The sequence below is a fragment of the Dromiciops gliroides genome, chromosome 5 (genome assembly GCF_019393635.1).
Source record: "Dromiciops gliroides isolate mDroGli1 chromosome 5, mDroGli1.pri, whole genome shotgun sequence".
NCBI classification, from domain to species: Eukaryota; Metazoa; Chordata; class Mammalia; order Microbiotheria; family Microbiotheriidae; genus Dromiciops; species Dromiciops gliroides.
Window position 1 is genome coordinate 6,572,501 of NC_057865.1, and position 17,533 is coordinate 6,590,033.

The 17,533-nt window shown below is 48.6% G+C and overlaps 1 protein-coding gene across 7 annotated transcripts in view; it reads right to left on the reverse strand.

Moving 5' to 3' along the window:
* ETV1 (ETS variant transcription factor 1) overlaps window positions 1-17,533 on the reverse strand; it is a 96,402-nt gene that overhangs the window by 36,267 nt on the left and 42,602 nt on the right. For all 7 annotated transcript variants that reach the window (XM_043966653.1, XM_043966650.1, XM_043966651.1 and 4 more), the window contains 3 exons: window positions 10,245-10,374; window positions 7,477-7,665; window positions 3,838-4,085 (listed from right to left, as the gene is read on the reverse strand). In XM_043966653.1, coding sequence (XP_043822588.1) covers window positions 3,838-4,085; window positions 7,477-7,665; window positions 10,245-10,374 — 567 coding nt within the window. The remainder of the gene's footprint in view (window positions 1-3,837; window positions 4,086-7,476; window positions 7,666-10,244; window positions 10,375-17,533) is intronic.

A 17,533-nucleotide genomic window follows, 5' to 3' on the forward strand; every position in this document is an offset into this window, starting at 1 on the left:
GCTCACAGGCCATTAACATAACATTTTTCTCACTAGCTTCAATAATCCACAGTTGGAACTGCTTTCTCTTAGTAAGCAACTAATTCCCTGGGCGACCTGCCATCTTCCCAAAGAGAGGAAAGGTCACGTTGTACCAAACTTTATCCTTTTCCTTTTCCTAAGTCCCTTGTGCTTTCATGATGTTCACAGACTTGGAGACCAGAGGGCTATACAAAGGGTTATGGGGCCACTTCCTCTGCCTGGCCACAGGATGATAAAATCCTCTTTCTAAACTCCTTCTGAGGCCCTTCTGGTGTGGCCCTGAAACCCTGAGCATGAGGTTTTTCCAATGTTATTTGCTCAGCATCAATAGGTGAAAAAGGGAATCAGTGCTTGTGTGATAAATTCATTGGCTTTCTCCGGGGTTATTTAATGTACTCTCAGCCAGGATGGAAAAAAATGATTATTTCTAGAGAACAGATGGCAACAAGACAAAATATCTGCGGATCACAGTTGTTGACGGCAATTTTATGGCATATACAGATGTGTCAACTTAAATGCAGCAATTCTGTGGCCGGTAAAATACATTTCGATACCCACAGATTAATTTTTCATAACCCTGGGCTGCACCATTACTACACTTTTTTTTTTTGCCTTCAAAAGATCCAACTTTATGATTCTGGTGTTAAAAGGAATCTGCATAATGCTTCTTGCAAGAGGCCAAGGGGAGTGTCCAGGGACATAATCCTGGTCCCTCCTTAGATGCTAGAGATAATCCAGAGGAAAGATTATCAGGAGTTCCTAAACCGGGGTTAATGAACTTGGTGTTATTATTATTATTATTATGAATTATTTTGGTAATCGTACTTTGCTAGAATTGGTTTTCTTTAAAATCTAATTTTTAATGTAATTAAAAACATGATTCTGAGGGCTTCCGCACCCTTTTCAGAAGGTCCATCTCACACACACAAGTTCATACATGCGTGCGCACACGTGCACACGCACACACACACACACACACACACACACACACAAAGGTCAGGATGCCTGTTTGGAACATTAAGTACCAGTTGCTCTGCCACCACCAGGCTTCCAAAGTTGAGTTCTTGCTTGCCAAGTAGGAGGCAATCCTCCCCAAACACTTTCCTACCTGAGGGTGTCCTCTGCCTAAGAGAAAGAGTTGCATTTGGAGTTGGAGACCCTGGATTGGAAGCTAGGCTCTGTCTCTTACTATGTGTGTGGAGTGGGAGTCTGCCCAGCTCTGGTTTCAGACACTCTCAAAGGCAAGCTGAAGGGTTCAGTTAAATGCCCTGCAAGGTCCCTTTTGGCCCTGAATTAGATGATTCTCTGCCCTTCTTTCTTGGTCATTTAGGCCAAAATTTAAGGCCTCCCTTTCTTTGGTCTAGATCAGTGCCTTCCCGGGTCCAATCTGTCTAACAATGAGAACATACAAGGAGCTTCCCAGGTGTAGTGGGGTTCCCTCTCCTGGGATGTTTGCAAAAAGAGGCTGGATGGCCATCGATGTGTAGAGGCCAATCTTGTTTGGATGTTGGTTAGTGAGGAAGCTCCTGAGGTCCCTTCTGAATCTGAGCCACAATGCACGACTCCACGAGGACTGAAGCAATGAGAGCTCCGGAGGCGTTCAAAGAAGCAACAGACTGAACATCCTCTAGGAAGTTCCCATAGAAAAGGGAATACGGAAACCTTAGGGAATGCTGCTGCTGCTCCATGAAGTCGATCACCAAGAGGGACCAGAAAATCCTCAGAAAAGGAAGCTGTGATTTCTCCATTTGGCTTTTCTTGGTGCAACTCGATCCACCCTGACCCTGGGGATCTTCCCTTGCTGCAGGCACAGCAGACAGGGACGATTATGGCTAATACTGTACAACCTACTCATAGTAATGACCACACAGAGGTGTGTGTGTGTGTGTGTGTGTGTGTGTGTGTGTGTGTGTGTGTGTGTAAGTAAAGTCTCACCCTTAGAGTGCCATCTCATGTGGGTAGGGATGCTTTCATTCTTTGCACTCCCCATATCCCCAGTACCTTGCTTGGGACATAAGAAGCACTTCAATACTCGTTGACTGACTGGCTGATTGGTGTTAGAGACTGGGAGGGCCCAGCCACGTGAAGTGACTCCGCAAAGGCAGCAAAAAACTGAGCTGGAGCTGAGGTGGTGCACACAGGACCACATGCCTTGAGCTAGACAAGCCTTCAGAGGCCGTATGGTCCAATCTCGGGCTTTTCAGATGAGGAAACTGAGGCTTCCTCAGTGAGTCTCATGCTGTTCAACTCAATGCAATTCAAAAATATTTTGAAGGACCTGCTATGTGCAATAATACACCATGGTGGGCATTGGCAACACAGGGTCCACACCCTGCCAACCGCCTCAGGGAGCTCATATGCCATGGGAGAGTCTACAGTGAGGTAAGGAAGACCACTGACAATTAGAAGGGATTACCCAAGGCTTCATGGAGGAAGTGAAAATTGAGATGATGAGCCTTGAAGGAAGAGAAAGCTACTAAGAGATGGAGATTAGGAGGAAGTACAATCCCAGAGAATGTCAACAATCTTCAGCCAATCAATATTTACTAAATGATATGCAAGACTCTGGCCTGGGGAGGGCATGTGAAGACAGAACTAGGGAGAAGCCTGCTCAAAGGACAGCTGACCTCCTAGCATGTTTTGGGGCCAGAACATCAAAGACACCACGTATGCATGTGCACACATGTACACGCACACACACATGACATGTCCATACATGCACACACACGACATGTCCATGCACGCACACATGACACGTCTGTACATGCACATACATGGCATGTCTGTACACACATGCACACACACATACATCCATTCTCCTCAATGACATGATTCTTCACCACCTGAGAAGGTGGAGATTGTAAGGATCACTTTCTTTCATTTCCAGATGTTATTTCAAGCAACAACACAGAACACAAACTACTCATCAGAGACCCATTCTAGAGCTCTGAGAAAGATGTCGAGAAGCCCCTCAGGCTGCAGCCAACACTCAACCATTTCAATTGGAAGAAAGGAGAAGCAAGACGCCCCCAACAACACACAACCACAAAAACTGCCCTTTGAATCCCAATTGAGGGGTTATTCTTCCTTTCCTGTCACATCAGGGCAGGGCAAGTACTATTCTAACCATTTTAGAGACGAGCAAAGTGAGGCCTTCACAGTGTATAGTGTGGCGCTGAGTCATACTAAGCGATGGCTTCCTCTGACCCCTAGCAGGGCCCAGTGGTCACTCCTGCTTCTCTGCTACCACTTTGGAAGGCATCACCCCGAGGGAAGAGCTCCAGGTGCAGAGAGCATGACACCCTTTGCGCTTCTCATCTGAGGACCTGCTGAGCTATATTCCAGGAGGGTGATTGGCAGAATTAGCCATTGATGGAGGAATCTGGGGCCATCTTCCACCAAGGGGTAGAAGGATTGCTACCCGATTGGTGGGGGAATACCCCATGGTGATAAAGTCCTGGATCTCCCAATGTATGAGAAGCAGTAGGGGTGCTGCAAAGACCAAGAGATTTGTTGCTAGGGAACTGGCTTTGAATCCTGCTGCTGCTACCTACTTAGTTGTGTGACTTTGGACAGGTCACACATCTCTGGGCCTCACTTTGGTCAAATGTATAAAGAAAGTATTGGATGTGCTGATCTTGAAAGTCCCTTGTGATTCTACAATCCCATGGCCTATAAAGTGCACACTGGGAGAAGCATTTTACATGAAATCTATATACACAGGAAAAACACAATAATCCAACATTGGCCATGACCAATGGCCTTCATTCAAGTGATGGTCACACATGGGCGGTTGAGATAAAAAGAGAAGCTTACCTGAGTCATAGGCAAAGTCTCTAGGTTCCTGTTTAATCATCAGAGGTGGGGGAAAGCTGGGGTTGGCCGCACTGCCCACCAGGGTGCTGTGTTCATAAACCGGATCATGGTACTCCTGCTTAAAACCTTGGGGTGGGAACGGGATGTTTGGCTCAGACATCTGGCGTTGGTACATTGGACGTCCTTCCCTTGGCATCGTAGGCAAAGGTGGAAAGGAATTACAAGGCTCAGAAAGCTGGCGTCGAAATCTAGGGCCAAAGGCAGAGGATGCTGAAACCATTGGGCACTGAACTTGGCTGTGCATTTGGCCAAGATGGCACTGGGAGACTCAGGACCCATCCCATAAACATCGTGACTCTCACCAAGGAGAGACAGGCAGTAACCGTGTCAAGGGAAACTGACCCATGAACAAATTCAAGTCCATCCAGCTGATTAAGCCTCTACTAGGAGCCCGGCGATGTGCTAGAGTGGGGATAGAATAGCCCCTCTAGAAGCGTCCACTGAACTGAGAGAAACAACATACCTGGAAAAGGTGAGGTGTTACCAAGCAAATTCAAAGGAACCGAGCCCTCACCGTGCACAACCTTTGGTCTCCCCCTGTTAGCGGGAAGGTTGTGCAGGTTGGGCCCGTGCCTGGGATGCTGTGCCTCCCTACCTCTGCTCGCGGAATCTCTAGGCCTGGGCCAGGCTCAGGTCAAGTACCACTCTTACCAGACACCCTTCCTGAGCTGGGCAAGCCTTGCCAATCGAGCCCTCTACCCGGTACATTCCCATAGCAGCATGTGAGCTGCTTCCCGAGGCAGAGAACACACCAGGAGGGCAGGGCCAATGTATCGTTTTAGTCCTCATATCCCTGTCACCTGATACAGTGGCTGACACATAGTAGGTGTTTAGTAAATGTTCTCTGCCTTGAATGAAAAGCCCCAACACTAAAAGTGGAAAAAATAGGGAAGATTTTGGGATGTAAACACGTGGCCCAGAGACCCCTGCTACAGGCAGTAAATCAGCCAAGCCTGCTGACCAAGGAGAGGGTGCTGGGAGCAGATCAAGGCAGCTCCTTTTTGGAGTGAGCCCTGCAGGAACTGGTCTGCTTGACTTTGCTCTTATCTGTCACAAAGGTTTTGTCCTTATTTTGTTTTGTTCCCCCCACCCCTGCCCATATCTGTGGGGTAAGCTGAAAAGGAGAGAAAATACATTTATATTAATTTGGAAAAGCTAAAATTTTAAAAAAGGAAAGCTTCTTATGAACTGGGACTGCTTCATGCATTATATTTGTATTCCATGATGGTGCTGGGCATAGCCTAGGCACTTAAGAGATGCTACTTTGAAAATAATCCTCAAGTATTTGGAAATATCACCAAATAGACCCAACACTTGAATAAAGACATTTAAATAGAATAAAGCTCTCCTCAAACACCCTTGGGACCATTCCTTTCAGAAGCTAGCACGGCCACCCCTGCAAGTCAAACAGAAATCTCAGGAAAGCCCTGCCGGGGGAGGTCCCGGTTGTGGGGAACAATTGATTTTTACACATCAGAAGAGCTGACTGGCAGGGACCATTTCTCTGCCTGAAACCCTCATCTTCTGCTGCAGATGAAGCTTTGGGATCTCAGGGCCATGCAGGCCCCAAGCTCCTCGAACCAGACTAAGTGTGTAAGGAAAGGACAGGCGTGGGCCTGACTCTCCTGGCTCCGTGGTCCTTGTGCTAGCATGGGACTGCAGAGCAGGCCAGGCAGGGCTCCAGCTCTGGACAGCACCACGGGGCCGGGGAAAGGCGCCAGGGCGAGGGCTGGCAGGCCACTGAGCATTTCCAGAGCCGGGTGGGGTGCCTACTGGGGGACAGGGCTCCTAGGAGAGGCCCGCTTCCAGAGCATCTTTGCCATCTGCAAGCGAGTGCCTGGCACTCTCCGGCCCTGCCTCTCCCGAGAGCTCCTCCAAGCAGACATCCGGCCTCCGCGATTGGCAGCTGGTGCCAGCCTCCACACGCAGGGAGGGGGCCGAGGGAAAGGACCCCGCGCCTACCCTGGTAGTTCCGGGCCGGCTGTTCCCAGTCTCAAATACTCAATTTCAAGTAGAGATACTAAAATGAACTTGGCCAAGAGGCTGTCGCTGAGCTACGTTCAATATCATCTAGGAGCCTGCTCAGCAAACCCTATAATAAATAGGGTTTCTCCTGCAGCGCAGGGCATGCTCTACACTCATAGTGAGATGACATTTTAAGGCTTATCAGTCTCAGGTACGGTGAATAGGACCGTCATCATGCCATTTTAGGGGAAAGGGGGGAAACAAAGAGGCAAGGGACTTGTCCAAGGTAACAGAGACTGTGAACATCGCTTCATAAAGCACCCTGGAAATGGAGTCGGAGCCCCTGGATTTAAGTCCCAGGGCTTCCTGTGTGACCCAAGACAAGTCACCTGCCCTCTCTGGGCCCCGGTTTACTCCTCTATAATGTGAAGCTATATGACCTCTAAGGGTCCTTTTAGCTATAGAGTCCCCGATGAGAACCCGCTGCAATCACGATGATGCTAGTACTCACTCAACATACACCTGTTGTCTCATTGGGGAGACAACCCTGAGAGGCAGGTTTATTGTTATCCCCATTTTTCAGATGAGGAAACTGAGCCAGGTAGGTTAAATGGTCTGCTCTGGGTCACACAGGTTACACATGGAAGAGCTGAGATTTGAAGCTGGGTCATCTGACTCTTAACTCCAGGGCATCTAGCCCAGTGTCTGCACATCCTGAATGAAAGTGAGTTGATAGCACTGGGGCTGGGCCTGGAGGAAGGAATTAAGCCAGGAAGCCATGGTTAAGGGTTAAGGATTCACCAGGCCCTGGGCTAAGGACTGGGGAGATAAAGTAAGACCAAAATCCCTGTCCCTGCCCTGGAGGAGCTCACAGTGTAAGGAGAGAGAGCAGTCCAGCAACTTCACAGAGACAGAAGCTAACTGCAGAGGGGACAGCACTAAGGGAGGGGTGGGGCAGATCAGGAAAGCTTTCCTGAAGAATATAGAGGTGAGGAGAGGGCAATCCAGGTGCAGAGGACTACCAAGCCAAAGGCCTGGAGGGGGGAGATGGACAGCCGAATGCCAGCGAGCCCTTTACTTACTAGCTCTGTGAACTTGTCACTAACTGCTCTGCGCCTCCAGCGATCCCCTAAGCCGAGAGCCCTGTGGATGCTGTGCTCACGTGGCTAAAATCTCTGACCCTTGGTGTGCTGAAAGTCAGATACAGACCGAATGCTGCATGTGCATGTGTGCAGGTGTGTTGTAGACACACGTTAAACAATGTAATGAGATAACCTAAGGCCTAGGTAAAATCGTTCAATTTTTGAGCAGAGAAAACCCATTTTTTAAAATATTTTTCACTTCAAAATGTTGTACCTACAGATATAGAAAATGATTCCTAGAAAAAAAGGGAAGCAAGTCCAACGACTAGAATCAGAAATAATTCCTTCACAGGAATCTATGACCACGGTGCAGCCAGGCCATTTTTTAAAGACGTACTCACCTTCCTGCAGCCAAAAAAAGCACCTCCTTTGCTAGCAGCCGCCGGAGAGTTGGGCCAGGAGTCTGACTGATCAACCCCTGCTTCTCCTCTCCCCACCTTCCACTCACCAAGAATGTGTGTGTGCGGCTTACCTGTGGTCCACTGGGTAGCTGTTATCCTGGATGGGCTGGGATGGCGGGAGATGAGTGGGGAAGGCCCGATCAGGCTTCGGGGTGTGGGCTGCATTTGGGGAAGCATGATGCAGGGGAGACACAGGCGTGCTGGACGGCGTTGGGGGGTTGGAGGGCCTCATTCCCACTTGTGGCTTCTGATCATAGGCACTAGCACGGAACAAACAAGAGGGACACTTGGTTTCTCTGCATCGAGAAAGGAAACCCTTCCTATTAGAGGAAAAATCAGTCTTCTGATGCTCAGGACACACTGAAGAGACCCCAGGGATGTTTCTGTCTGGGGCATGCTCCCCCGACTCCCCCAACCACATCCTCCTTGGTAGCAAGAACAAAACTTTGGGATAAATAAATAAAATACCTGTATCATGTCTGCATATCCTATTCTGCTGAGGGCTTTAAGGGGTATTGTGGGTAACAGATAATAGGGGCTGGAAATTATTTGACATTACTTTACAAAGTGGCCGTGTGTATGTGTTTATGTGTGTATGTGTTTATGTGTGTGCGTGTGTGTGTGTGTGTGTGTGTGTGTGTGTACACGCGCACGTGCGTATGTGTCTCACAATCCCCTAAGCTCTCACTCCCAGAGAGCTTAGTTTTGTGCCCTGGGCCCTAGGCAGACTCGATGCCACTTCAGGACCCAGGTGTTCTACAGCCTGAAGTTCCTAATAGACACCATTTGGAAAAGTCTACAGGAAAGGTAGCCGGTAGCCCAGCTGTCATTTTCTACCAATAAAAGGCAAGACGGCTCGGTGGAGAGAGCCAGCCTTCCAGTCAGGAAGGACCGGGGTCCAGTCCTGCCCCTGACACAGACCATGGCTCTGTGACCTCCCCCTGGGGGGCTGGGCAGCTGTCTAAGCTCACAAGTCACCGAGTCTGTGACAATCCACACTGACCAGTGAGAGTTGCCTCGTGAGAAGCTCCCCACACAGCAAGATCACCAAGCACGTCTAGGGAAGTAAGAGCACCACAACTGGCGTCCTATAATGCTCTAGCACTGGCAAAGTCCTTTACAAAGATGGCCCCACTGGGCTTCCCACCAGCCCCAGGAGGCAGGGGCTGTTATTAAACCCTTTCTCCAGAGAAAGTAAGTCCAGCTAAGAGCACTGAGCTGGTAAGGGCCTAGGGTGGGGTTTGGGACCAGGTCTTGTTCTCCCCTTCATAGCGTATCACCTGAAACCTGGGGCATCATTAAAGCCAGTAAGAATAATCAGAGATGCTTACAATTCTTAGGTCTTCTTGTGACAAGGAAAAAAGTGCACTGAGATGCAGTGAGCCCCAGAAGGGAGCCGGAGACAGTGTCGGGCCTGGAGTCAAGAAGACCTGAATCAATTCCGCCTCAGACACCGACCAGCGGGGTGACCTTGGGCAAGTCACAACTTCGCCTCGGTCTTTTCCACTGTGAAATGGGGACGACAACATCCCCTAACCTGCAGGGTTGTCACGAGGATTGGAGGAGATGATATTTGTAAAGTGCTTGGCACCATGCCTGGCAAACAGCAGGCGCTAGATAATTGCTAGTTGGTATCAGTATTATTATGGTCATGTTTGACCCAGGAGGAAGCTTGTTTCTGTCCCTAGAAGGAGAGAACTCTATGACTCCAAAGGATTTGGGGCACAAGACAAACGTCTAGAAGCTGAGCACATTTCAACTTTCCCATAGTTAAATGTTTGGGGCAGGGGAAGGCCCTGGCCCTCTGTGGCCTTGGGTCTGTTCCTTTGTAAAAGGAGGGGCTTGGCGCAGGGGATCTGCAAAGGCCCTTTGAACTTTCACTCCTGGGGTTCCACGACCAGATGTGCCATGTGAGGGATCGGATTGCAGCAAGCAACAAAGAAGTCTTCGGGTGCCCGTCTAAAACAAGAAAGAGGCTATGGAAGGTTTCCCCTTGATGTCTGGGGCAGAAAAGAGGAATCAGCCCCGATTCCTCTTTTCCCCCAGGACCCTTTCTCAATGCACATTCTCATAACAGCTTCAGAGGCTCCCTCCCAGGTCTAGGATACAGGAATTCCCACAGCTTTCCTGCAACAATAACCCATCCACCACATTATGGGGCTGCTCTTGCTTTATACCCGGTGGATGCAAGTTCTCCTCTTAAAGAGGGAGCCCCCAAGAACTGACCAGCCCAAGGAGCTCTGCCAGTTTGACTTTCCCCAAAAGCAAACTTGGACCTCTCCCAGGAAGCCCTGCAGTCTGAGCAGCCCCAAGGAGAGGGGGAACAACCTCAAAGCACAACGTTCTTCCTCTGTGCCTCCCCACCGACTTGGCGGAAGTTTGGTTTCAAACAGTATCATCTATGTTCTGGGCAGAAGGCTTTGGGGCCCTTTCCTGCCTACAGCATCTTTCTGACCCCTGGGGAATACTCCACCCAAATTGCCGACAGCCAGGCAAGCCAAGGAGGGTTGAGGATCTGCAGGCAGGGACCCGAGGGCATCCAAGGGTCACAGTGGGAGCCAAGGTTGGGATCCCCTTCTTCAGGATGGCTCCCCATCATTTGATTGACATTTTTCAGAAGGCACACAAAGGCATGTGGTGTGTGTGTGTGTGTGTGTGTGTGTGTGTGTGTGTGTGTAAAAATTACTCCTTTCAAATGTACCTAGAAGGGCTAGAGGAGACACGGAGGGGTCCCGTACTTGCTCTGCTCAGTGTATTCCCATGGCACCCAAGGTTCTGTGCTGGTCTCCAGAGGTAGCCCCAGCCCTTCAGCCTGAGCCCTGGTGGTCACATCCCTTACCTGACATTGTAGAGGCACTTTTCTCCATAGCTGAATTTAAAGGGCTGCTCTTGACTGCAGGCCGAGCCCAGCTCCGAGCATGGGCTGTGGGGCTCCTTCTTGATTTTCAAGGGGAGGCCATGAAAAGCCACTGCAGGGAAAGAGAACAAAACAGACAGACAGACAGACACAGAAGGCAAATGTGGTGAAGTCGGTACCAAAACCACACAATTCAATTTATCCCTCCACTTGGGCAAGGTGTCACCACATGGAAAAGTTGATGCTCAACCAGCAGAATGTACCAAAGAAAAGGAGAGAGACAGAAGGGAAGGAGAGAGAGGAGAAAGAAGAGAGAAGAGAGAGAGAGAGAGAGAAAGAGAGAGAGAGAGAGAGAGAGAGAGAGAGAGAGAGAGAGAGAGAGAGAGAGAGAGAGAGAGAGAGAAGAGAGAGAGGAAAGAGAGAGAGAGAGAATAGTGAAGAGGTGGAGGGGGGGAGAGGGGATCAGAGAGGAGGGAGGAAGAAGGAGGAAGAAGAGAGAGAAATTTCTTTGGAATTGCATGGAAGAACAGCACCCTTACTTAATCTCATCTAATCTATTACTGCTTTTCTTGTTCAGGGAATGATACCCTAAGCCCCATCTCATCATTCCCAAGAAGGCAGGCAGCCCTCCCAGGGGTGTTGGCATCCCCATAATAAACAACATTACAAGTGGACGATTCCACTTACTTTCCAGGAAGAAAAACCCTCCTGGTAAATGTCACAAGTTACTTGTGGTGGACAAGATGCTGATTCATTTCAGACATTATGATTTTAAGTACAGGTCAGTAATTAAAAGTTGAAAGTGTTCAAACTGTTGTCTTTGGTGAATGTAAGATCAGTTTATTCTCAAGCTTGAGAGCACTTCACAATCACAAGAACGGTGCTGGCTGACGTGGCTCAACATCTGAAGGCGTGCCTCCTGCTTTCTAGACACTGTCCCCCTGGATCTTACTCTCCCCACTTTGGGCAGGGGAGGGACATGGTCGTCACCATTTCCAAAGGAGGAACCTGGTTCTGTGAGGAGGTTGCCTGTCCAGGGTCCCAGGGCTGCTAAGTGCCTGAAGCAGGATTTGAACCCCAGGCATTCTGGTTTCTAATTCAGACTGTTTTCCTCCTGAGCAAGGCCACCTTAAGGACACCCTACATCCTGTCTCTTTGGAGAGAGCTGTGGGAGTCAACCTCGCTTCATTTTCTATGAAGCGTTTAACCAGGATGGCTGAGACTCACAAGGAATTCCCTTATGCCTAGCAAGGAAAGAGCAAGGTCTATTATGTCTGCTAGATGAAATCTAATTTATGGATGTGTTAATTAATAAGTTCTCAGGCTCTGTTAAATTTCCAATATGGCCCTAAGGGCACCATTTTTATCCAAGTTTAAGCACAAGTTAAACATTTTAAGACACTAATTGAATACAGTACAATGATTCTCTTTAAGTTGGTGGTGCACCAGTAAACGCTCCACACCGCGAGGACGGGCATACAGAACACACGCTGGAATGCGGGCCCAGTGGGCCCCAGCCTCCTCAAGATGCTCTGGGGCTGCCGGGAGGAAATCATAACAATCAGATCACCAATTAACATTTATTAAATGCCTACTATGTGCCCAGCACTGTGCTAAGTGCTAGGGATACAAAAAGAGACAGACTCTGTCCTCAAGGGGCTTACAGTCTAATGGGGGAGACAACAAGGAAACAAAGAGGTACAAAGCAAACTCTATGCAGGATAAACAGGAGATAATGTGGAGAGGGAAGGCACTGGAATGAATGGGGCTGGGAGGGCTTCCTGTAGGAGCTGGGATTTTAGGTGGGACTTGAAGAAAGCCCGGGTGGTCAGGAGTCAGTGTGGAGAAAGACAGTGTTCCAGGCCTGGGGACAGTCCAGAGCTAAGAGAGGGAGGGTCTTGTCTGTGGAACAGCTGGGAGGCACCAGGGGTAGGAAGCAGTCCTCCTGCCTGACCTCTCGCTCTGGGACTAGCCCAGATCTGTCCCTTTCACACCCACGCAGAGTCCAGACCCTCTGGACTTCCTTTTTCTGAACCCAAATGGGACCAGCCATGGTTCAAGCACCTCTTGCATGCAGAGCCCTGGAGTCTGAGGCTGCGGGACACACGCTCCCTCCAGAGTGGGCCAAGGCCTTGTGCTAGGCCTGGAAGCATCCACTGAAACACACGCCTTGGCCACTGGCACGTCCAGCCTGAGGATCACGGATCATTGCCTGGAGTGGCCATTCAGCCTCATTGGCAAAACAGGGAAAATAAAGGTGCCTGAGTTGGCTCAACTTAGGTCTATGTACTTGTGTATGTGTGAGTGTGTGTATCCATGTACACATGTATGTGCATATATCCAAATGTGTATGAGTAGACATATTTTTCCCCTGTGTGTGGGAGGGGGGCAAAGAAATCCTGAGAATACTTGATGATACACAGTACGATTTTCATCTTTCCATTTGTATTCTCTCTCTTCCTCCATACCCATTCTCTACAATGATAATTTTTTTAACTTAATTTTTGGGGGAACTTTAACATCTATAATGAATGCAAACATTTAATGGCTACATTAGAATTCTTTCTGGCACTTAGCCTTCAGTGGGAGATGGTCACGAGAAAGGCAGCACCTGAGCAGCCTGGGCTGAAGCCAGCCAGGGTGGATAAGGTGATACAGTGAATGAGCCAATACTAGATGTGGAAGAGCTGGGTTCAAATCTCAGCCCTGTCACTTTCAATAGGATGCATTCAAATGTTTTGAAATCCTTAAAGCTTACAACATTCTAAGTTGTAGCTTTTGTTATCACTATTGTATACCAATGTGACCTTGAGTACCTAGGGCAAACATGGCCCAGGAGAGGAAAAGGAGGAGGGAGATTGGAGAGAGAAGAGAAGGGGAAGAGGAGAGAGAGAAGGGAGAGAGGAGAGGAGAGGAGCGAAAAAGGAGGAGGGAGAGAGGAGAGAGAATGGCTGAATTCGAATCAGGGGACATGGACCAGATCTGTACCCCAACCTTGGCCTCCATTTCTTCCAAGCTACAAGGAGGGAATCGACTGAACAACCCTTGAGTTTCCATTTCATTCTCCATCTGTGACTCAGCTCTCTCTGAGCCTATGTTTCCAGGAGTGCAAAAAAGGCCCGCCCAACTCCAGGTCTCTGCTTCTTTACCCCCATTAGCCTTAGTTTCCTTGTCTGTATGAGGAGGGGACTGGAGAGAAAGCCCCTGAAGTCTGACCTCATTCTCCATCTCTGATCTCTGTCCAATCTGGACTTTGGTTTCCTCAGGTAGAGAAAGGATTTTAAACAGAGGCCCCCAAAATCCCAAATCTTCTAGACCTCTGATCTTATGAATTCCCAGATCGGGTCCAGCTCCCTGTCTCTGGTTCTATGCCCCCTTGGCCTCATTCAACAGAAAGTGGGGTTGGCTTCTCAGTTCCCATCTAGCCCCCCTACCCCCCCCCCGCTGCTCTAGCCCTGTGACCTCCGAGGTCTGGTCCAGCACCCCAATTCTAACCCCGTGCCCTTGGACATATGGTCCAGCCCCCCTGCTCCTCCCTCTCCTGACCGGGACTGAGCATCTGCTGACAACAAGCGCTTTTCCAGTGTGGGCAGGGCTGTGAGTGAGAGCAGCACATTCATTTTCTACAATTTGCTTTACCTTCCCACATGGAGTTGGTGCATGTAAAAGGCTGTTAAGTACTAAATTATTCCTTATCAAATCACCATCATCTGGAGTCATGATCAACACTAATTAAATTACTTCTCGGAGCCCGGCTCCAGCCTGCTGCTGCCGGCTGAGAGGGATGCCTGCCTGGTGAAAGGCCACAGGCCCCAGGCCTCAGGGGCCTACTCTGCAGGACTGCCTTGCCTTTCCCTTCTCAACGGCGAGGGGGTCAAGCGGGAGAACGCTCCCACCTCCTGTGGCCACAGAGAAGCTGGAGTCTGCCTTCGCAGCGGCCGCTCACCAAACAGCTCCCACCCTCGCCTCACATGCTTTCCAGGCCAAATGCTGTCATCTGTGAGGCCTCCACAAAGGCATATTTTAGGTACAGGGAGTCAAGGAACAAGCAGGAGCCGTCCGGCTGCCTTTTTCCTGATGCCTGCTTGACCTTTCCAGACACATCGTAGAGTTGACTAATGATTACTGAGTTATTCTAATCGTCAAGCTGGAGGACTTCAAAATGCCAAACCATTAAAAAACATCACACTTCCCCCCAAACGAGCCACATCCACCATCTGAGTTCACTTGAGGTTACAGCTTTCCTTTTTAAAGAATTTTTAAAGCTTTGTAAGTGTTTGCAGCCCCTCATTTTCACATTTTAAAACTATGAAACCGGAGCAAGGCTACCTTCCTCCCGGAACATCGAGATCTGCTCAACTACCCAAGTTCCAATAGCCTGGCATAGGAGAAACATCACACAAAAATCATACTTCAGGCCCTAACTATGGAGAAAACCAACACATGGAGAACGGACCCTATAGAGAAGACAATCTTCGCCAAGGTTGGCAGGCAGATGCTCTTCATTCTGCAAAGGGAAACCAGGATGAATGGCTTAGGCTGGATTGTCTCATGCTAGGCCTGGGGTACAATAATTAGCAAGTCCATGAATCAAAGTTTTGCTTTTCTCATACTGCAAAGAAAACCATTTTATGGATTTAAAGAAGAACCAGCAACAAAAAGTGTTGCCTCGGTCTGGGTCCCTGCTGTGAACACAAGGTATGAAATTCAGACATAGTGGGGCTCACTTTGCTTTACTCCCAAGCACCTGGGACAGGGCTCATCTCACATGTTTCCAGCAGCCCTAGAAATCTAACCAGGGGGCCACTAAAGATGTCTGAAGCTCTTCCCTCTAGCTAGGGTTCAGACTAAGATAATGATCTCTAAAGAACATCAAAATGAAGCATTTGGGGTGTGTGTGTGTGTGTGTGTGTATGTGTGTGAAGTCCCTTCACTTTTGCAGATTGCATCCCATCTATAACTTATACTCTTTGAGAGCCTCCTGCAGCTCAAAGATAGGAAATGTTGGGACTATGGACCCCTCCCTGACAATCAAAGCTGACATTTATGTAATGCTTTACATGTGTTATTTCACTTGCTCCTCAGAACTGCTCTACAAGGTAGACACTACTGTTGTCCCCACTTCATTTTATAGAGGAAGAAATGCAATTCAAAGTGACTTTGGTGACTAAGGCAGCACTTGAATTCAGACCTTCCTATCTCCAAGCCTGGTCCTCTTTCTACTATGCCACATTAGCGATTAGACTGGAACGCCAATCTTCATCCAGTATAACACTGATTGCAAACTAGAGTTGGGGGCAGAGCATATATATCACCAAGGACAAAAAAATCTCTGGTCTATTCCCAAGGCTCTTTCTTACTAGCAACTCACTCCCCTTCTGAATCTCAGCTTCTTCATCTGTAAAATGGGAATCCTGCTACCAGTCGCCCTCCTTAGTGGATCTGTTTTCAGAACCCAAGGGCACCTGTCAAGTGAAAGGCCCCTGGTCACCTCCAGAGTGCTGTAAATATGGAAGCCAGGGCCAAGATGGCATGGATGGAGTCAGCATGTGCACCAGCAAGGCATTCTGGGGACACAGACGAAAGATGCTAAACTGATAACAAATGTGATTGTTCTCTTGGTCCTTTTTTTCCTCGTCTTTCTGCCCAACTGAGTTTTCCTTAGATATTTTCCAATGGTGTGTTTGATCATTAAAAGGATTTTAAAATTATCCTTACTACATTACACTAATGAGAAAAGTCTAATTAGGGAGTGGAAAAGGAGAAGTGAAATCCCTTTTCACAAAAGTATTCCCATTGGCTTAAAAGCTTTAGAGCATAAGGAACCTTGGAACAACCCTGAAGCAAGCAGGACACATAATTTTTGCATTTTCTACATAGAGAAACTGAGCCCCAGAGAAGTACATAATCTGTCACAGGGCAGACTGTGGTGAATAAGCGGCAGGCTTGAACCCAGGGCTTTGGGTGGGAAACATCATCCAGATTCTACTTGGTAAATGTGAGCTTGTGACTAAGGCACAATTGTCTCCTTGGCCAAGTAGATGTCACTGTGCTCACAAATTATCTTTGTTGTGAGCTTTCCCCCTGGGTTCCTCAGAGCTCCCTTGGTAGAATCCAATGAAGTGATCAGCTCTGGTGTCTACAGGACAGGGCCCTCAGATTGCTGCTGCTCTCCTGAGGCCCACATTTCTCAAGGATTCTTCCTAGGACATGAGGTCCTCACCTATTTCCCTTCAAGTTATGGGCTGAGAATTGAAGGGTTCTAGATTTCTGAAACTCTTTCCTTAGAATGTCCCCCAGATTGGGGGAGGAGGAGGCAGGGTGGGTGTGGAGAACAGAACCCTTCCCTCCCCCACAAGGGAGTAATTCAAGGAATCTTCTAGGTTCAGGTGAGAGCTGAACTCATCAGCAGCAAACACTTGGTGTTGATCTTCTTCTAAGAGTCAATTGACCCCAAGGGCTAAGGGAGCACCGCCGTCCTTTTCTCCTAAGAACCTCTTTTTCCTAGAGGTTCCTTATAGTAACCTGCAGGGCAAGGATGAAAACCAAAGGTTCTGAAAACAAGGACGTCATGCCCTTTGGGGGTGTTATATACTTTGGGGCTCCAGGTTCAAGGCCTGGCCCTTTCCCTGCTCAGTTATCTGACCATGAACAAGTCACTCAGCTAATTTCTCTGGGCTTCAGGCTGAAAAGCTACAATGCAAGTGCCCTTGGAGGTTTGAATGGCCTAGAATCAAGGTTAATAGTTATTGTTTCCCTTGTTTGTTCCAGCCATCTGGGAGAAAGTGAAGAACGGGTCCAACCAAATCCTAGCCTGGATGCTGCAGTAACTTTGCCACTTGAACACTTGCACACTTGACTCTGGCCGGGCTTTTTGGAACGTTTATTTTAAAAATACACAAATCAGCTGATTTTTAAGATGAGAAAGTGAACAGATTCCTGGCTTGAGAAAGGCCCAGAGAATGGAGCTGTTATACAAATAGCCAGTCTAGTGTAGGATGAATGCATCCAGACTAAAGGGGGGAAAGCCTTCCCTTAAGCTAATATCACTTCAATTTCAGGTGATGAATGGATTGAAATGACCTCAATTAGTGTTCACTTAGATGGCAGAAGCAAAGGCGGAGGCCTGCACACTGATAAAGAGGACGGTGTCAGGAGCCCCCTCAATCCATCTTCCAATAGAGCCTGAGATCAAGCAGGCACTTCAGAGACATCCGAGTCTGTCCACACAGAGACACCATTCCTGCCCATTTACCTCTGTCAAGCTCCCT